The 23,333-nt window shown below is 30.5% G+C and overlaps 1 protein-coding gene across 1 annotated transcript in view; it reads right to left on the reverse strand.

The window, feature by feature from the left end:
• LOC129000798 (nephrin-like) overlaps positions 1–22,891 on the reverse strand; it is a 266,506-nt gene extending 243,615 nt beyond the window's left edge. The window contains exon 1 of the mRNA XM_054427809.1: positions 22,512–22,891. Within this exon, the coding sequence (XP_054283784.1) occupies positions 22,512–22,614 (103 nt within the window). The 5' untranslated portion in view covers positions 22,615–22,891. The remainder of the gene's footprint in view (positions 1–22,511) is intronic.
• Between the last annotated feature and the right edge of the window lie 442 nt (positions 22,892–23,333).

A 23,333-nucleotide genomic window follows, 5' to 3' on the forward strand; every position in this document is an offset into this window, starting at 1 on the left:
GGGATTTACTTTGTACATGTCAATGGAAGATTATTACGTTACATCATCATTACTAATACGACTTATTTAACTAAACAATATAGCTTTCATGGTTCTAAGCATCTGGTACCAGCTATATATGACAGTCAAGAAAGATTACTATATCATGGTTACTAGTATATTTGTCAATATTTCAAACATGTACATGTACAGTATCTATTAGTTTCACTCTACAAATTATAGATATCTACTGTATGTATATTTAGGAGACGAGATTGTCTAGTGGCAGAACTTAGAGTCTTGTCTCCGAGGCTCCATGTTCGAATCCTCCGAAACACCTACGACTTTTAGCTATGTAATAATGAACTGGCCATATTAACCTAGCTAGAATGAATGTGTAAAACTGTACCTGGCTAGAGCCCAGTGTACACGGCTGCGATGGTCCATAACAGAATGATTAACAGATATACATTAACGTCACAAGACTGGTCAAAAGGGTAATCAAATGGGTCAGCATTTGGAATAAATAAAGACAGTTTTTTTTTTTTTAATCTGATTGATTTTAGATTGTACTTTATATTAATCAATTTTAGCCCTGCCTGACATTTATTACCTACGTATAATGTTAGTACACTACCATGTGATCGTTATAATCACGAGACTTGAATTTCTCGAACCTTTGACCAATGAACTTATACTGATTACTAGTACCGGTAGTGCTAAAACACATGCTAAAGCCCATCCGTTTGGCTGGCTATATTCACATGGAAAGGTGCTTGTCAGTTATTTGTGATGATCAAAATTAAGATGGTTTATTAAATATCAGAAGAAAATCATTTGGACATATTTCACGATTTAAACAATGTTTACCTCAGAAAAAGAGTTGGAGAAGATAAGAAATTGTTTCTTGAAACAAAATTATATCATAAAAGACTGCTCTAAGTCGTGTAATTGTTTTTATTTGTCTGTAGCTTTTTATCTGTGCTATAGCTTTGTACTAAGGATATGCAATTTCCTTAATGATTTTTTTATATTGACGAATAGTAACTCGCTTGGTAAATCTTAAAAAGCGAGAAATATAATCCATAATTTACAATTCGATCCGCATAGGTACTCTCACAAATTATAGTTTTATAAATATTTTTTACTCAAAGTTTATTAACACATAATCTCTTAATGCTCTCAAAAGTAATTACCAACGGGGTTTTTTTGTTTGGTGGATTAGATGGAAGTAACTTAGTATTCTAAAACCTTGTATTCCTAAATATTTTAACATGTGCAGGAATTCACAAATCATAAGAACTTAAGAATGTGGCATCAATTTTCGTGAGCTTTTTTTAACAAATAATCATTGTTATAACGTTGTGCTTTAATTTTGATAAACGTTACGTATAGAGCAATATTCAATGTTGAAATTGTTTAAAGTGCAACCAAAATTCAAGCAATTCCTAACCCACTGGTAGTATTTCCTCGCAAGATGTTTATTCTGTATTTATGAGTTTCACCTGAGACATAAACATCTATTGAACGGGTAATAAAATGTATAATAGTAAAACTTATTGGATAAAAATGTAATAAAATGTAATGTTATAAACGTTACAGTTTCATTTTCTTGTTATCTTCTGCACTTAACAAGATATAGTAAAACGCATGTTAGCTGAATATTTAATGTATTTTTTCTTGGAACGGTATAATTATTAATTTAAATCTCATTGAAATGCTAGTATTTAGGTGATAGGCATTCACACTGCAACGTATGGCTCCATTGCTAGCTGTTTCCCGGGTAACAATCATAACTATAGTTGCCTAGCATGAATTAGGCCACTACCTACGTAGTTACATCTAGTTTGTTTATGAGAATATAAATTCAAACATCAATTAAATACTTGGTAGATATGTATTTATTTATATAACTAAACCATTATATTTATAAACAAGAAAAATAAACATCGAAAATATTTATACGCAGTATTTGTCCCGGGTACCATATATTGAATGTTTGAGGATATGCGTATTCTCAAACGCTTAAAAACTGCTTTAAAGAATAGACCAATTTCAGACATTTATATTTTGAATATCTACATATAATAGTATAGATTTTGTTTAACTATCAGTAAGGGAAAAATAATATTAACTGTTGGAGAGTTCAGGTGGTTGCTATACCATACCTGCAGATCTGTATCTGTCAAAACCAAATACCCCCCAGTATCTCTAGTTGTGATTAGTTAGTTAATCCGATAATTGATCCAAGATGATTGTTTTTGACACTCCAATCTTACGCATTTCTGAACCTGCTTGGTTAAGACGTTTTCTAAGTTGTTATATTAACATTTAATTTACTTTAAAATAATAGTTTGGTTCAAAATAATATGTCAATATAACGTCAGGTCCTATCCTTCTCATTTCAAATAGTTATTTCAAGACCAATTTATAGTATCTTTATTGATTTTGTTTAACATAACTGGTCTAGACGTATTAAGAATAATTGTTACATGATAATAAAATGTCATAAGCATAAAGCAAATAAAACAGCATTTGTTTGTGAATACCTGATCGTTAAAATATTTTAACTCTATTTACAAATACTTATGATGCCAACGATTTAGACAATTGAGCTAAGACTAATTAATCATGAAACAACGATTCATTATAACAACATTATTTACATTAAAAAAATGAATGTAATTATTATCTGAACTGAAAAAGGTTATTAAGAAATGTACGTAAAAGGCCATGGCGTTTTAATATGTTGAACGTAGAGAGAACATTTCAAACAGCGAATGGTGCGAGAAGCTCTCAAGTTTAGTGTGAAGTAGGCTTACCTGTGTAATATTTAAAGCAGTCTTTTGAAAGCATAAAATATCTTCTATGTAAACATGTAACACATGATAAAATCTATCCTAAATCATGGTAAAAATATTATAGTTTAGTATTTTTTACAATCGTAGTTGTAAATAATACCTTTTGTACATTTAAGTGATTTGACTTGTTATATATATATTTTTATAAAGAACAAAACTAGATATTTTTTTTATACCTAATCCATTAAATAGGACTAACAAAAATTAGTTTAAATTTCTACGATGTACAATGTACATGGTAACTTAAATTATTTAACTATGATGTTATGATGAATTTAGTCGGTCAATAAGAGATCAGTGAGGTGTGAGTAGGTCATCCAACTATATTAACACAACCCTGTATTAATACTATTTCAAATGTACTATTTATTTAGCTAAATGCAAGGCTGTACGATTAAACTGTCTGCCTACCAAGTAGATACTGCAACGATTCATTATTTAATAGTTTTTACTTAATACAATATAAGGTATTTTGTTTATTCACACGTACCGCAAAAGAGTGTTTTCCAATATAATTTTAAAGGATTACAATCATGTAATTAATCAAACGAACCATTGGTACCACATGTAGACGTTACAAGCGAATGTTATTTTTCGAGAGAATTTTGGCAATCATGTTTTATGCATGACAAGGAAAAGGACTGCGACAAACAGAATAGTATATGATCTCTTTCCTTAGTGCTTTTCAACAGTTTTATGTTTGGAGTAAATCTGGGGCATTTGTGTTCTTATTCAGTACACAACATTTGGCGCAGTATTCTGTTAACGGTGTTTGGCATTTTTTGGACTAAAACGTACCAGCACAACGGCATTGTTAGATTATGCGTGTTTTTAAATTATTTTTACTTGAAGTAACAGGTTAGATAAAACATATTTTGTATACTCTGTAAATTGACAATATGTAAAGGCATGACATTGCCGCACATAGTAAGTGTGTCGGTTACTATCCATGGGTTACCTTCTTAGACTCCCCTTGCAATAGTGACAGGTGTAATCTCTTAACAATTACATCAATTAATATGTTATGGATGGTTTCTTGATAAGTGTGGCAATGTGATTGGTTATCCTACTATCGTATGGTAAGTGATTAGTTAACTGCAATTAAAATATCGTAAGAAACTTTCAATTGTTTTAATCACCATGTCATCACCATCTCTAAAAATAAATAAATAGATATATAAACACATATGATATATAAACACAATACACGCCATAAATCTCGGAAATAATATGATACAATCTAATTTTCGTTTAAGGTCAAATCCACATAAGAACATTATCATTATAACTAGATGGAACGGTTTTTAATATAATTTTTTTAGAGTAAAATGTGTATAGACCATTTAAAAATTTTACTGACTACTAGTTTTTAACAAACTACTGTGTACTTGGTTAAAATAATCGAAAGAATACTTCCTGGAGTTTAGTAAAAATAAAAGGCATCAGCAATCTGACAAATACTTTCTCTCCTCAGCTTGCCAACAACCCTTATCATAGGAGGGTGGTGGGAGAAAGTATAGTATTTTGTGGGTAAAATAACAAAAGTTGCAATAACTATTGAACTACATTTTTACAGCATTGGGAGTTGTGTCATTCTGTTTAGTATTATAAAAACAATAACATTTTACTAAATTTAATCAAAAATGGCCGAGCTTTTTTATCCAATTTAATTGCTATTTTTTATGGAAATTTAATACGTTGCAATAATTTTTGAACCGTAATATTTGCACCAATGGGGGTAGTATCATAAAGGATTATAACATACTACATTTTAATAAGAATCGTTTGAGCCTTTTGGATAAAATTATATGGTTTGACTGTAATGTTATTAGTTTCATGAGAAAATCATCATAAACCTTTAAATTTTTTAAAACAAAAAAATCCCTGGATATTCCTTAAATTAGTACCAACACGCACTAAATGTAATCAAAATTGTAACATCGTTGTGGTCTGTTACTCTGAACACATCCAAACATACACACAGACAGCAATTCAAATCCACTTTTTGGGTTGTGGGGGACCCAAAACGAATATATATATATATATATATATATATATATATATATATATATATATATATATATATAGTCATCCTTAACTCAAACTCTGACATTTTGATAAAAACAATACTTCCTCAATGTTTAACTATTGTGGGATAGGCTAGGGGAGAAATTAAAACCAAACACAACTAGCTTATTTATTGTGAATGATAAAGATGGTGTTTGAGTTATTTAACTAAAAGTGCGTCTCTATAGCACTGCCTTGAGCTGATTTGAGGACTTGAATTGGAACCTTAAGAAGTGGGCATTATCATTCAGTATAAGGGCCACAGAACCCTACCAACTCCAATAAGTTGATCGCCCTTCTCAATCTTTCCAGGTGAGATAGCGTAGTTCACCGAAAATTTTAAGAATGCAGACGTCCGGTAAAAAAATTATAATATAATAGAAAAATATTTCTTTTTACATTTATTGATATATAATACAATACGTCAGTGAAAAAGATGTAGATGTTATCCGTAACACATTCCTAAATGGCGTGTCCTACTATATCCGCTTTCTTATACACTGTTATTATGTTACAATCCTCATATAAGCCCCTTCTAATTTATCATTAATTTGAATTAGATTCTATCAGTACACCCAATAATCGTTTTACAATAGTAGTACCTGGGATTCGACAATTCACTGCAAAATTATTTGTAAGCACATATAATTTACCTTTAGCCACACAACACAATAAATAGCTTTTTTCCTACTCTTTTAGACCGGAAAATCGTTGCTTACAGAAATATAATGGTGGTCAAAATTCGGAAAAATGAGAAATATACAAACAAATTTACATATTTATTCAAAATAGTTTAAAAAAACGATAAACAAATTTAAGAAAAAGGAAAATAAAACAAGAATTCCATAAACCTAACGGAACTAACAGATTAACTCCATCTGACGATATTACTCGCCAACAGCATGAGTTCAATGGTATGTTCTATATTTGTAATAAAAGGCACAAATAATAAATTAGGGTTCGATTAATAAATTATATTTCCGGTTTTTATCATGTCATAGTATTAAATTTTATTATTTAAAATTAAAATAGTTTTGCTTATTTTTGCAGTAGGATTTGTAAGTATAATTTTATTTACACAGCTGTAAATATTATGAAAAGCGGACAAAAACTATGCAAATTACATTAAACCTGATTAAAAAGTTTGATTTCTTGAGATAATTCAAGAATTCTATCATTTCTATAAAAAATGCAAAGTTTCTTAGCTCAAGCTCGGTTAGTATTCCTTGAGATGTTTTCAAACGCAAGTTTATTACTCTGAATCTATTAAGATAAAATAAAATATTGATGTTTAATCTATTCGAATCAACACAAAATAAGTTAATTCAACGGAATCGTCAACAACCATTCGTAATTTCGACGAAGTGAGAATTTCTTGTCAACAGCAAGAGATTACGCACATTTATATGTAACGTCGGTGTGATGATGCTACTTCAAACAGAATTGGAAATGAATACGTTCCATTTAATCTTCTGCCAGCCAATTAAGAATCAGTGATGTTTTAAAATACAAAACCAGAATTCCAGGTATACATTGTAATTTATGTGTTGTAAATTTTCAATGAACATTTTTTTTCATTTACAATAATATTAAATGAAAATTATTTAACAACCAAACATGTGCGAAGACCAAATGTTTCAAGGATTTTGGTTAAAATTAATTAAAAACTATATTTAAAAGCACACAACAAACTTTATTCCATTATAGTTGATACTACTTAGTTTTTGTGTCTGTAATTTTGTCATTTACAAAATTATTAGTATTAATCTAGACTTGGATTACTATCGAAGAAAGTTGTAAGAACGCTGAGGCAAAGTATTAAAAATATTTTCCAAAATATCATACCAGCTAGACTATTTAGGATGTTCTCATACACATAATTTTGTATTTAGCGTTTTAAATTTATTTAAGTAATATGTTTCAGTCAGCTCTTTGTTGATAGTGACATTTCATTTTTGCTATTTATCGATGAAATCATGTTATTTACTAACACATCAAATTTTCAGTTAAAACTATTAGCAAAACGTGGTATTGCCTTTGTCAAAATAAAGTTCACAATAAAGGTAATAAAATATGTTTTTAATTGAGTAATAGAGTATCTTGAACTTAATGATTCAAACGATAAACATCTCAAAAGAAAGGAAAGCCTTTATTTTTTGGAGTATTGAAAATAAATCAAATAAAATGGAGTTCCATACAATATTAATTGTAAATGGGCCCTAAAATAATTATATTTATTGTTGATTCGTGATCCAGCAGCGTGCTTCACGATAGCTAAAATGTAAACCCGTCTTTCACTGAAGGTACTTAGATCAAAACAGATAGGATAATGTAATGGAACCGGTAAAATAAATCCTTAATTGAAAAAGGAATTGGAAATAAAATAACATTTATAATTTTTAACGATTATTAACTTCAATTTAAGACCAAAATTAAGAAAATCGTTTGGGCAGAATAGCCTAACCGACTCAGAAAATAAAAAAAAATATATCTTAATAAATAGTTTAGAAAATTAAACAAGTTCCATCTCCTTTCACAAGTTTCTCTTCAGTATGATACTGATAAGATGTATGTACGTATCACGATCCATAACTACTGTTAAGTACCATGAGCACTTCGATTCCCTATTTGTTATTTCATGAAAGGTTGAGTGATGCTGAATAATGTATAAAGGGGATTTGCATTTCCAACGCACTTTACGTTTTACACACATTATAAGTAGTTTTACCATATTATTTTAGGGACAGTTAGGTTTTTAAGCAGTTACAGGGGTTTTCATGCAGTAAGTGATTTAGAAAGTCCTATTTTTGTCCGTGTTGTTATGAGAACGTAAACTTTAATTACTTTATAAGTGGATGTCAACAGAAATATATCAATCATCTCGGTCTAACGACGATTGTTTATGAAAACTTAACTAATTAATAGATACAATAATAATAATAATAATTAAGGTAAGTGCATCTTCACAATTTGCGTACCTGTTTTTACAAACTTTCTGTTGAACTATATTATACTAACACAAGTATCAGTACCTATTTAGGGAAATATATTAAGAATCAGCGTGAAAGATAACGAAGAAATGCAATTCCCAGGTAAGTGGCATTGAAGCCTACTTTGCATAATTCAGCATTCAAGACGCAGTACTCCACGAGTGAGCATTATCGTGTACAAAGACCACAGATACTTGACAGGCTTAAAGCGTGTATTATGATATCCATTTATACACAATTTATTAGTCTGTTATGCTAAAATAATTTAGTATTTATCCATAATGAAATTATATAAATTTATATACTGTTAATTCGGCTATATTGAACGACGTCGATACGATACTCACCTAAGACAGCTTTACTTAACTTGCCTTTGTTTACATTCCCTGGATAATCAGAAAGTTCCAACGACATGAGCCTACACCGTGGCCAAACGTTGCATACCAAGTAGGGTCAACTGATTAAACCTCGGGGGATTATGCTGGTGGGGGGACTAATTATTGTTAACATTTACATAGATACGATTACAAAATAAATCTTTAATATTTCCAAGTTAATACTACATTCGCATGGAATGTTAATGTTAACAGTCATAAAGCTATTGAAATATTTATATCGAAATGGAAAAGTTTCATATTCCGTATTTCATATCAAGGGCTTAAAGAGACCCTTTACGACCCGAGCTCAATTTATACGATTGAGGCAAAACCGAGGTTGGAAAATGGCCGAGGTTCAATCACTTTTTGCTCATGTGATGAACTACATTTCTCATCATATTTCATCATTATTTGAAAAAGCTATGTTAAATACCAAAATAGTTGGAATTTAAAGAAATTATTAAAACTACTTCTAATTTGATTTCTATTTAATTTGGAAACAAATAGCTGTTTAGTAGGCGATTCATTCGTTTCGTATTTTACGATGTAGTGTACATCATACCATTGATATGTCGAACTATTTACAATAAAGCAGCAATTAACTACAATTGATTAAACAATCGATAAATACTTTTGATACATGCGATTTTGTTAACAATTGAAATTTACAACTGAGTTGACAGTAGCTGATTTTTACTCGCTAGATGGCTAAAAATGTTTTTTATTTCCTATATAGTAAAAATGCTACTTTAGAGCCGCAACGCATGCATTATGCACAGCTGTTTTTGCTGCAGTATGACGAGAAACAGTTTGGTGGTAAACTTACGAGAAATTAAATTAACTGCATAATATTAATAACGCATTTATCAATTTAATTTAATTTCTTGTTTTGTCCTCATTTCATTTGTACTGAGTATTTTTCTTTACATTTTCATTACCGAGATTAATAATGTTTGTAACAAAAGTAACTCCGGGTGTATATTTTTTGAATAATGCTACTAGTGAATAAAAGTATATATTAATAGTTGGTAAATATAATATATTAGAAATATATAATTTGTACTCTTGGTAAAAAAATATAAAACTACCTCTAAAAATAGTTGAAAATAAATTGAATCGGCAAAGAAAAACTGGAGTCTTAACAATTAATTATTGAAATAAACAATCCGTTAATTCAATTACTCTTACAACAATTTCATCTAAGAACAAGAATAAAGCATGTTGAACATTAACACGCCTGCAAAAACAGTAACACAAAACATTAGCAGAAACGGTTCTTCTTACAGGGAATAATTGATGGATCTTTCGCGAAAAGTAGCCTGAAGGTTTTCGTTACATATAACATTTCCCATGAAAGTTTCAAACTTTTTGACATGTTTTAGTAATAACAAATTTTACTTAAATTTTAATTATTTAATCTATTTTTATTATCACTACAATATACCTACTATTCATGCTCCTGTGCTAAGTGTTTATTATTTCAAAGGGCGAATGCTATTTTATTAAACTTTAAATGTGGAAAAATAGTTGAAATTGGATAGAATGTTTTGGGTTTTTTCAGTTTTAATTTTTATGACTTGATTAGTGTTTCAATTTATTTTAAATCCAACAAGGTTTAGTTTTAGAATATACCATAAAGCAATTTCCCGTCATTTAAACTAGCAATTGTTTAGAGTCCAACCGATGTATTATTTTGGACAATATTTACATCTTGATAAAGCGCCCGATTATGATAGCAAAACGGTCTTGTTTATATGAATTTAAATATGTTGATCAACGTGTCCCTAAATAGGTTCACGAATTAGGTAGACCTGGCCATTTGAAGGGAGTTAAAGTGAGACAGGGTGCGTCTGAACACAAATACATTTTTGATGTTAATAACGTAAATCTTTTGAAAAAAGGGGTTTTCTGATTTTATTCTGTAATAAGGTGCAGTTATTGATTATGTGTACACATTCATTACTAGGTAGTTAAATTAGAAAGTCAGTTTATAAGTTACGTATATCAACTTGCTGTTATTTGTTATCAACAGATCTGATTTAATGATAATTTTAATAGTAAAAAAATCTGTTCAGTATGTTTTTGAGGTGGGGGGAGTGGATACCCATTTTTAAGCCACATACAGCACAGAATCAGTTAAGCTAGTGATTGTATTCCTATCACTGAAAATTTGTAAATTGCTCTTCCAGATATACACTTGTAATTTAAGGCACCCGTATAATATAAACTTCAAATGGTTTGGATTGAATAGATTCTAATTAGTTGAAGACAGCTGCAGTCTTATCAGAATGCTGTAGACAGTGTAGCCGCTTCATAAAGCTAACCAGCTTGTATGTGCCGCAACAGCCAGCCTTTAGCATACTGATTACTGTAGGCTCGTGATATACTGTCTCAGGGCACACAAACCCACTTCAATAAATCTGTTACAATACAGTATAGTGTCTAAATATATGTGTGTGATAAACTAATAGCGTAAAGGTGTGGTTAAATACGATATAATTAGTTATGTTTCAATTGAAACAGAGCAATAAATGGGTTACATTGATTGGATCATGTTTAAACAATTTTCTCATCAGAATGAAACGTGTAATTGTAACTGGAAATTGCTAATTAAAACTATTTCTCTATTTAAAACTGCTGACGTGATTGGAAAACTATTATTATAAAATAATACCATCTGCTATGTACGTGTATAGTACAATATGTATATAATTTGTAAATGCTGATAGTTGTTGTAAAAGTATTAGCATGTCTTATGAGTTACTTCCAATACAAAACTATTGCCTAAATATCAAGAGAGGTGCAAGAGTACTTATACAGTAATGAAACATTTTATAGAAAAAATATTCATATACAAAAGCCAAACTTTACCATTTCATGAATATTATTAAATTACCTAAATTAACTCTTCATACTGTTTTACCTGACAAGAACTATCATTTCCTTTTGTGTTCAACCTGTTTGCCTGTTTCTACTGTATACCTACTTTCCCCCCTCGATTAGTACGTGTTATACGTGCCTAAAATTGAATGATATTACGTTATAAAATTTTTAGCCTATATAATTATATAAATACTAATGTACTCTGACTCTAAACCCTTACATTTAGTAAACCATATACAGACAGACATCGTTGATTGTTATATAGGCCTATAATAGTACTAATAAAATGTGAATTGTATGGTATGAAGTAAATAAATTTGCCAAATTCTATCAGTATACATCAATAAATAAACAAACTACAACAGTTGACTTCTTCTCCATAATAATTTTAATTGAATTTCAAATGCGAAGTTTTTCATTGTCTCTGTAAACTCAACAATGCTTAAACATACAAAATTATTATTATTTGCATATAGAAGAAGGATGTGATTCAAATTGAGTATCTTTATTTTTTAAGGAAAATATTCTATTAATATTTTTTCCCATTTTAAACCCCCATTCTAACACATATATGCCTCATTTTATGCCAATTCGGTCAAAATCAGACAAGTTTTTGCGATTACTGACACAAACATACACATTACCTACTATTTAAATGTTAGCTACTCTTTATTCCGTATAATAGTAATGCTCAAGAAGGCTTGTGAACTAATCTGCTAATTACTACATGTGTTTTAGTCTCTGCCAGCTACGTCGTCCACACCACAGACTAGGCTACTGTATGTAGCGAACCATTCAATGTTTGCCCGAGAATAAACAGTTCTAAGGCTTTTGTGGACGACCAAACCAGAGCTGAAAGGGCTGCTAACCTCCATTAATCAACCTTTCGGAAGGAGTAACAAAGTAGCTTTTAAACTTTTAAACACAAATTAGGTCATAATCAGTTAACTTCATTTTTCTACGTAACGGCTATTTAATAAATTCTTAAGCTCAAGTAGAATAAATGTCTGGAAAACATTTTTCTCTTATGTGAAATCATTTTAATTGTTACTTTTTTTCTTTATAGGGAAGTTGTACAGATTTTTCTATGGTATACATTCGACTGAAAATAATTCCTTGTTGGAGTTATGTATTACAAAGTATGATCCTAATAATTTTAAGTATGCTATTTATTATTAACAGACTGTTTAAGATCAGTAATTTACTTTTTCCACAACGTTTTTGTATTCAATTCTTTATCATCAAGCTAAACTTTAAATACTATTCTAATTAAAATTAAAAACTTGTATAATTTTACTTTAACCTTTCATAACAATACGATACTTTCATTAGCCTATATCAATGAATAACAAATATTCATGATTGATAATAAATTATCTTCTTTTAAAACATTAATGTGTTGGGTAGTATAATTTCAATACATATGTTAAGTTTTATTTTACAACTGTATCTTCGTTATACAATAAACTAATGCGTGAGTCGTTATGGTATTGTGAAGCAGTGATAGCATATAAACGTCATGTTAATGCGTGTACTAATGAACCACGCATCTATGTTTATGTTCTATGTGTTACTACTGCAATATTACAAGAAACCCTAGTTTTTTAACAATTCTAAAAAACAGAAAAACTAAAACCTTACCATGTAGCGTCCCAATAAAATTTATGAATGTGGCTATATCCAAGTGAAAAAATATAAAACTCAAATTATATTGGTCATAGAAGGGAGATGACTATTGGTTGTTGCCTTAAAGTAACTGTTTTCCATAATAATCTAGAGTAAGTTAACAACTGTCATGTTTTAAATGTATTTTTGAAAACATTTAGATTGTGGACATCATCAACCTCTCGTCTGACACCCTCGAATACGAATCTGTAGCCGATAAACGAAATGTATGAATTTGCCTAACTAAAGTATTTTGACAGAAATATTAGCAATAAGATGAATATGGTAAACAATACAATACACCACCCTTATCAATCAGGCTACCTATAATATCATTTCGCTCTATGACGTTAGATGCTTTGCTGGTATTTTACAGCAGTTAAATAACTATCGTTGTTAGTAAGTAGTAAATAAGTGGTTTTTAACTACGTAAACCATATAAACAACGTTTAATTGTTGTAATTCAAAAGCAATTCTAAGTTTAATAAAATGAAAAAATGGTAATAAAATGTGTTGAAATAACATTTTTGTAAGAAAAACAAACAAAAACAATATTATAACTTAGTAATGAACTCGTTTAAAGTCGGATTACAGCTTACGTGTTTAGAGTAAAGAGAATATTTAAATTATTTCGTTAAACAATCATTGAATCTTTAATCCAAACTCGAGTTTTCTTGCTATGTTAATTTATATTGCTGAGAGTGATCTCCAAAGAGCTTCTAATTTTTGCAATTTAACAAGTATCTACATTTCTAATTTCCAACAGAATTATCATATTAAAGTGATTTTCAGGATTCTTTTTACAGAATATGGACACAACGAAAATAAATATAAAGCTTATATAAATGTGTCCCGTTTCTGAGTGAATTGACATTGAAGAGCAAGGATCTAGGCGGAAAAATGTCTCGAGGCAGTAATTATTTTAAAACTTAGCCAATATATAGCTACAACACTTGGTACAATGTTACCGACTAATATAAAAAAATATTTTATTCTGTACCTTCTAAGGGAGTCAAAAGAAAATCTTAAATGTAAGCATAAGTGGATAAATACACCAAATTTGATATATTTACTAGTAAAATACAATGTTTCAAATTTGAGCTCAAAGGGAAAACCGAGTCAAAAATGGCAGTCGGTCAAAAGTTTCTAAAATCTGATCGTTTAATCTTTAGAGGGCTGCCATTTTTTACTCATATAAATTGTTAGTTTAAATTGGAGGCAGTGTTTCTACTAACAAAAATCTTTAATTTAATGTAAATATCAACCTAGCCTATGCTTATTGCTTATGTTTATTATTTTCTTTCTACTACTAGCGAGTGCCCCTTTGAGGAGGAAGCGTATAATTGCATTGCAAATTCAATAACTCTTTTAACACTTGTAATCCTTTACTCAGTTGTCCGTTTGAGTTCGTGTTTGCAGTATTGTATTATATTTAATAACAAATACCTTTAATTTTAGGTGCATATCAACCTATGCTTACGATTTCCTTCTGACTCCTAGAGGGCTGCCCCCCTGAAGAATCAGCGTATCCCTGGATATAGTGTTAAAATTATTTTAGTGCCCAGTAACTGTATTCCAAGTTTTAAAGCTCTTTCAAGTTCCCACCATGTTTCTGCCTGGATAACGAGATGTTACCCTAGTTTAAAACATATTCCAACACAGAACAATAAAATAACATTAAACAAAAGAAAAAAGTTATAAGTTAATATAATAAGATTTAATTGTAAATAATTTTAACTCGCCTTTTTTATACATAAGCAGTTTTACCAAATTAAATTATAACATTATACATTATTTATATACCGTACAATCATGTTTTGTAACTAATCTAATCTGACTAAATTTAAATGTAACCACCCAAGTTAAGCTGGATTAAATGTTATGGCTATTAACACAGAAAGATTACACAGTTTTCTTGCCACGCAAAGGCTTAAGGCATTTATTTATGAAAATGTAAGAAGATTATTAAGGACGACTAAATGAATACCCAGCTTATATTCCTTTCTTTAGAAGAACTTAAATAAACAATAAACCTAGGGGTTTGTAAATTGTTTATCTTATTTTGAGGAATCATTATAAGTGCTGAACAACAAAAATACATTAATGTACTATGTTTATGGTAATTAAATAAGTGTAACGATGTATTTAACCATTATAGCTGAAAACTTTAAACAAAAAATTTTCGATTAAAACCGTGTTTACTATAATTCAATGTTGGTTATTATTATCGTTCTTAAACAATGATAGCGTTTTACATTTTACTAGAAACCCATGTGTTAAAGTAGCTGAAAAGGTTTTAAAGTTAACACTAACAAACTACAAGTTTTAATAGTTTCCTTTGGTACAGCTCTAGTTTTGGGTCGTATGCATAAAAAGAAGTAAAACCTTTTACTTGTGAAATTTTGAGCAAAACCTTCACAAGAAATGAATAAAAACTAGAGCAAAACCTTTTACTTGGAGTAAGAAGTAAACGGACAGTGATTCAGATCATTTACTCCGAACAGTAGTAAATGAGTATCCATAAAGTCGACCTTTTACTCGTACCGGCAAACAAATCCTTCAAATTTGATGCATCTAGTTAGTAGTAAACTCATCTCTCAAGTAAAAGGTTATTTTTGTGTTTGATCGTGGCGACTATGGTGAATGTGCGGGAAGTAAACGTGTATCAACCTCGCTGTAGTCCTCTTACAAAGGACATTAAAAGTGTGTTTTGTTTTGAAGAAAATAACGTGCATTGGTTGGCAAATATATTTGTAGGTGTAGCTGTAGAATCTCGGGGCACGCTTACCCCAGTACATAAAATGAAAATTTGTTTTCGACAGGTTACTAACGTACAAAATATTCTTTAAAGTGGCTTCGGCCAAACGGCCGTGATAAATTGCCGTTGCATGAATAACATAATGTACTTACTTTAATCGATTATTTTACCATATAATGATAACAAGTTTTATGAAATAACCAGGTAAACCATATTTTTTACATTTTAAATTAGGGCAAACATTTTACCTACCACCCAATGTGTCCCTGTGGTAGGCACAGTCGATAAACTGGTCTACATGAAACAGCACTTAGCTCAAAACAAAAAAGCTATTAATAGGGAGAACCTTTCACAGTATAATGCCATGAACACCAACCACTTTTATAGTTTCGAACATGATGTGTTAAGGAGCGTAATTTCCACTTTCAGATATACAAGCGCCTATACATCTATCGAAAACAGATTCTCTCTTTATCACGCATCGTTAAGTGCCTGATGCATTGCCTGTAAGATGTATTCAGAAACCGATTATGACATGTAGCTTACACTTTACATAATAATTTCCACGAATGATTCATGTGGCACCCTAATACATCTTATATGTCCACTTAATTAAACTTGTTATACAGTATAGTAGTTATCCTTAGATAGCTTCTGATCTTCTGATGAATATTTACTTATTATTTTAGTAGTCAGATAATAATAGTTATTGCTATGTTAACAAAATGTATTCGTATATAATTGTCAGTAATTATTTTAAGAATGTAATAAATTATATCACATGAAATTTAACCACCAAAATGCACGAACATTTTTATTTTAGATTATTCAGTGTCGCAGATTGTGTGTAATCTATATATATATATATATACATATATATAGGCTACTTACAGTCTTCGCAATCCTGTTGATTTAGCACTACGGCCGTTTGGAAGATAACTCCATTGGCGGGTGCGTAGTCATCATACACAAAACTGAACTATTTACATATTTACATTTTTACATGGTTTCTTCATTTTCATTGCGCCAAAGTTTAATAAATAATACATACAACAAAAAACACAAAACATTAAGGCACGTGCACGGCTAAAAACTACTGAACTACGTGACCGACTAGTCGTGCTAGTGTATGATGACTACGCACCCGACGATGGAGTTATCTCCGAAACGGCCATTGCTAAAATAACAGGATTGCGAAGACTGTAAGTAGCCTTCATATATTTTTATCTATAAAAAAAGTATTAGGTGAAAACAAATATGAAAATTGTCAAACACATATTTGCAAATATGTACAAGCAGATACCATGTTAAAGAATATAGGAGTCAGTTATAGTTGTTTAAAACAAGATTTATGGAAGTTTACAAGCCCAAGACAAAGTTTCACCTGGCCTCTACGACGCTCCTCAAATCTATCGCTGCAGTTATCGATTTGTCACTGTCTCCTGCACTTACGCAATAAATCATCATACTACGCTATAATCCTGTTATATTGGGATTTTAATTTTTATGTATTTTTATAATGCCCAAGCTAGCAAAGACAGATATTAAGGAAATATTATTTTAATATGTTTTGCTTAAGGTTACGTGTAAATATTGTTTTTTACGTCACATTTCGTTAATTATTTTCAAACTACAGCATTTATACAGTAATAAGTTTGTTTTATCCAATGCATAAGCACATTTTCAAGAACACAGTTATATTTTTGATAAATAACAGATAGTGTATTATATGTACAATTAACATTAGCTTTTGTGTTGATCATTATAAGAAACGTCATCAAATTTATAAAGGTAATTAATCTTGCTAATCTTGCTTTTTCTCGTTTACATAGACTATGGATATGTGCATGGAACGTATCCAGCAAAGCAATGGGTAAGCCGACATAGTACGACAGGGAACTAATTATCAGAAAGGTGTACTGATAAGTAATAGTGGTAGGTACCAGGATCCGAACTCATGGCATCACTGCGTTGGAACTGAAGGACGATGCGCTGCCGAACCTGCCACCAAAATATCTAGATCTATAATTTCAACCACCTTTCGTGTATTTTTTTTAGTTTAGATATTTTCTAAGTTACTTAAATACCTTAGCGTGGGTCTTTATGAAGGTGAAACACATTTATAAGTAAGAGGAAATTGTAAAGTATAAATTAAGCATAATAAATGGCCTGTTGCTGCATTCAGGAAGGAAGGAATCACCGACACAACTTCGTCATCTTTTTATCTTCTGAAATTCACATCTGCTTATTTTCAAGAGCTTTAGCAACTATGTAGCAATGGCGATGTAAAATACATTTGTTCCAGAAATGCCTAGATTACTGTTTAAAAATCTTACTACCACTGTAAGGACCCTATTAAATTCCTCACTGACCATTCGTTTTCGAGAATAGCTAGCATTATAACCTTCACTAAACACATGTGGTATTGCTATGACAAAAACAGGATTTTGTATATAATATATCTATTTAAATTTCCGTTATGATAAAAGTAATTAAAATGTATTTAGAATTTCTCTCGTAGCCTATATAAAAATGAGACCTCCCCTACAATATCCTTAGACATAGTTATTAATGTAAAATTATAGTTTCACCTAAATTGTTTGCCTTTATTTTTGGTTACTTACCTACACTTGTTGCTGATCGTATATCTATTAAATTTTGTGCATTATACAACAGAGAGTTTTAATTTAATGACTTAGCTTAAAAGCCCATTAAAACAATGTTTAGGGAAAGTTAGTAAACAATATATTTCGACATTATTTTAATTTGTCTATTACCATAAATCTATAGTAATTAAAAATGAAAACTACTCACTAAATCAATAATCATGTTCGATTTTTGGCAAACGTTACATATTTTGGGTAAATACCTTTATTAATGACAGTTTCGTGTATAACCGAAATGTTTAATCGATAGTTCATTCATAGGTTAATGCTTACAACAGGAATACAATAAATATAACTTAAAAATATAACTAGTTTTTTTCTTGTGGCATGCTTATAAGTAAAGATAATGTGCTACATGGATGAAATCTCCCCCATACAAAGCGCGTAGTGATCGGACACAAGAATAGGTGGCTCTAAGCCCATTATCAATGCGTTTGCACCCCCAACCCTCCTTCCAGTCGAACGCTTTCTCATATTGTAAACGGCACCATCGTGTCGTTGTGGTTACCTGACGGCTTGTATATTAGTGTATATTACTTAGCTATGTACTACGATATAATTATCAACGGAATTTTTACACATAACATCATAGCTATAAATTATCTTTTATTTATGACTGTTTACAAATATTTATTTCAGCAGTTAATAAAAAAAGAAAACTTATCAACCTAACTATCAGGAAAAGTTTAAATATTACTCCGCAATAAATAGATTGAACCAAAACTTGTGTGCAGTTTTCAATTTGTATTAAATGTATGTTCTAGCAGAAGCAATAGCTGGCCCTTGTTTTATAAGTCACAAGGTAGAATCATTCGAACTATTTATTTACAATAACACTATTCTATATTTTTGGCTATTTTTTATAACTTAGTTTATCAAACTAAACCCACTGGAACTGTCATCTATACTACAAACAATACAGTTTTGTTTAAATTATGGTACATTCTAACTTTTATTCCTTACACCTCAAGCACAAATAAATCCATTTATATGAGGGGCTGTAATTAGAGGATTTGCAAACTAAAGTACAGTCTTTTTTTATTATATAAGTCTCAAACAGATTTTACAATGTAGATATACAATATATATTTACCTTAATTACAGATGTGAGCTTCCCAGGTTGTAGAGTGTAGCCTGATTGGGTTGGTTACATATGCAAAGATGTAAACAATAATTTTTAATTTATCTTTTACTATAACATATAAATACATGGAAACCCCTGGTTCAAATATTGTTAGAACATTATATTGTTTTATTAAACGAAAAACTTGTATCCGATATATATCTGGGAAGGTTGAAGTTTTTAATTTGGTAACATAAGTAAACTAGTCTAAGTAATTATGTGTATTAAGGGCTTGTTGTATTTATTTTATTTTAGCATGGAAACTAACAGAAAACGAAAATGTCCTAACCAAAAACAAGAGAGATAAAAAATAAATGTGGAAAATAGTATCTTCATAGACTCGAATGTCACCAGGAAAATATAGTTATCGTGGACCTAGCTTTCGTGATAATCTCATATAAACCGCATGAGTACAATAATAAACTAAAATAATCACACATAAGCATGGTTATACAAAATTTTACACACAAATAAACTATTAGTTTACCTATCCATTATTTAAAATATAACTGCAATTTTAAATTAAATGAATATTACAACGCCCATAAACCCCCTCTCGTATAAATTCCCATGTGTAATTAGTTTTTGTATAGACAGAAGTAGGCTCCGTTATTAACGCAAATCAGCTTTTCAGGTTAGAAACTGGGAATTAATTAAATCCTCCTTTATTGTAACAACCAAAGTTGCAAAGTTAAGGTGTTGTAGTAAAACAAAACAAAAGTCCTGACTAGTGTGGGATTAGTGCGAGTTTCCAGACTGAGCCTTAACTTTATCCACATACAAGAGACTCTACCTTAGTAATAAAGTTGTATCACACAGAATACTTTTCTAATAAAGTCCATTTTATTTTCAAGAAATTCAACTAATATAAACATAAACCATAACAAACAATACTAATAATTAATACACAACAGCTGTTATGTCACATGCCCTTTTTTTAAGGAACAAAGTCTTTGTATTTTGTTGGAGGCTTGGAAGTTCTTGTAGGCCTTTCTGTATCTCGAAGTCTTTAAACACTTCATATGTATATACAGAATTATATACTCACGTTTAATACCAGACTCAATGGGTATGATTTTTTAAGTGTTTTTTATAGTCCGAGATATAATACATTAAGATTGTACGATTTAAGTTGATAAAGATCTATGTTTTTTTTTCTCAGCAAAAAAAAAGATAATTAAAAATAAGATAGATAAAACAAGATAGGAAATAATTTATAGAAAATATTTTTGAATTCACACACAACTGTTTATTTAAAAGAACATGAATATTTTTTCATGTAGGAGTCATTACATAGAGAGAAGTAACGAAAACCTGTCAAAATAACACATTTCATTTATTATCGATAACACTGAGGTAAAGCATTGTCAGTTAACTCTTATCCTTTGGTGAAAATGTGAGTCAATCCAAGTGAGCAATACTTTACATCAACTAATTACAGAAAATTTGTTTTGTCTTTTTAGGTGTGAGTTTTTAATGCGTTTATGGTTTTTCTCATATTTATGATGCAAATCAAAAGTTAAGCTTTTAAGATTAAGCTAATATAAAATTGTAAGTAAATGAAATCAGTTTGGCTATTTCAAACCAACACTGTCTTGCATGCACAATTGATAGGAGACATTTTTTACGTTGGCGTCTCAAAGATTAATTTTTTCATACCAAGTAGTATGTATGAAAGACAGATAGATATCAATCTTTTTATTCAGCACTTAGATGTATCACTGGCCGCTATTTTTTAGTGTTCGGCTATTTAAATTGACCCATGTAAATTTATTAGACTTATTATGAATCATGTTATTGACAGTTGATTTTGAATTTTGATTTTGACATGGCAATTTCCAACTATGACCACAACCATTTACCTGTTTTATTATAAATTAATATGACTGCAATAGAATTAAACATTTTATTTCTTAATAGACCTTTAGAGTTAGGTATTTAAAATACCAAATCAATATATTTGAACAGATATTGGTAAAACTCTAGCCTTATAAAATTATTATATGTTTTATTAGGTTTATGGAATATATAGATTTGAATGGATTTCAATAACTTTTTGGTATAACTTCCTTGGTCAATAACTGTGTCCCGTCCCGCTGTTATAACCAAATTCGTCAATCCGTGTTGTGAGCGTTTTATTTTACGAGATATACGGCTACCGAGATTATTCCCCTGAAGGGATATCGTATAAAACCAACAATAAACAACAGTTGGGCCAAAACCTTTTAAAAACTGTTTGCCTTGCAGATCAATCTGATGGCCAATGTGTATTGGGCAATATTTTCCTTAAAATACCATTTATCTTCGTCAAAGTTTAGAACTTCTCTTTTAACCTAAACTGTCACTTTTCTAGCAATTGTGGCAATTGTGGCACTTCTCAAAAAGGATATATTTGAGTTGAGCATGAGTTCTATTGACAAAAGATAGCTATTGTGGCTATAAAATAACATCTTCTGGGTAGGCCTATTGTGTGTTAATGCTATGTGTATTGTCAAACCTTTTTGACTGTCTAATTCTTAAAATGTCAATGTAATTGATTATTTCAACTTTATCTTCAGATAGACGAAATAAATTGCATTGAAAATGTTCGATCATATAATATTTATCAGAAAACCATGATCCAGAAATTGAGATTGCTACTATGTTGTTTCGTGGCCACATTTTCTAAAATCGTACGAGGAATGAAATTCAAACATGTAAGTGACTGATCTCGTGCTAACTAATTATGTATTAACTCCTAACTTATCTATCTTCAATCATCCGTTTCAATATTAACTGATATATATTAAAAAACTTCAGTCTTTTCACAACCATTTCGTTAGGTAAAACATTATAAGAACCGTTATATACTAAATCATTGTAAACTTATGTTATATCTCAAACCCGCACCCTCGCATCTGGGTGACAACCGTTACGCAGTTCAGTGAGTGTGGAAATATGTTATGATGCATTGCTAACGTTCTATTCGATAGTCTTCTTTACTGATTAACCCCTTAATAACTAGTTTGCATTTTACAGACATAAATCCTTCAATAAACTAGATACCTTTTTCAGAGTTTTTTTTTTTTTTGCGACGATGGAAAGTGATTACTTGATACTACAATACAAAATAGAAAACATAACGATATTAGAAGTCAGTTACCTTTTTCCTCCAGAGTAATATTTGGGTACAACGAAGATATCATGTAGCACTCAAGCAGTTGTGTCTCGCAAAACATCCACAGAATCACCAGGAAAATCCACATTGTTTTTAGTTTATTAAATTCACCTATAACTTACACTTTACAAATTTGGAGGTTTGACTAAGCCTAGTGATCAAAATTAAATCAATTAGTTTACGTTTACACATTTATGCACATGAAGGTCCGACAACTGTACACGAGTTACTGAGCGATCTCAGACGTGTTTCCCTCATCATCCCTCGGCACGACAGTAGGGAGGACCCCTGTACCACGGAGATCATAACGGCCCACGAGCTCGCCGACAACTGACTCGCGTCGCCTCGCCAACTATCGTCCGAGCCTCCCCGACCGTGGCCGGAGTCACCCGAATCGTGAAAACTAATAATGCAGTGGTATTATGCCACCGGGGCTAAATACACTGTGAATGTTTGTTTATATTACAGCAGTGTCCACGAGATAGGCTTCACCACCCTTACCATTTTTCAACATTACTTCACTAAATATACTTTGTATTTATTTAAAACATCTGCTTCAGTAAAAATATACTTTAAAGCCAATTTTTGCAGTTTAGTGTTTAATTCGAAAACACAGTATGTGTGGTATATTAAAGTCATTTACCTTGATTTAATGAACATAAATATTTTTAAAATAATTACATTGTAAATATTTTTTATGTCACTTTTTATGCTGTCCAAATATTACTTTATAGCTTTGCATGATTGGCTGCAAGCAAAGCCTTTCGTTGATTGTACTCGCAAGCGACGATAGTAGACTACAAAGCT

The sequence above is a fragment of the Macrosteles quadrilineatus genome, unplaced genomic scaffold, assembly GCF_028750875.1.
Source record: "Macrosteles quadrilineatus isolate MER2022 unplaced genomic scaffold, UCM_ALF_1.0 Scaffold_1__1_contigs__length_201487025, whole genome shotgun sequence".
In the NCBI taxonomy this organism is placed as follows: domain Eukaryota; kingdom Metazoa; phylum Arthropoda; class Insecta; order Hemiptera; family Cicadellidae; genus Macrosteles; species Macrosteles quadrilineatus.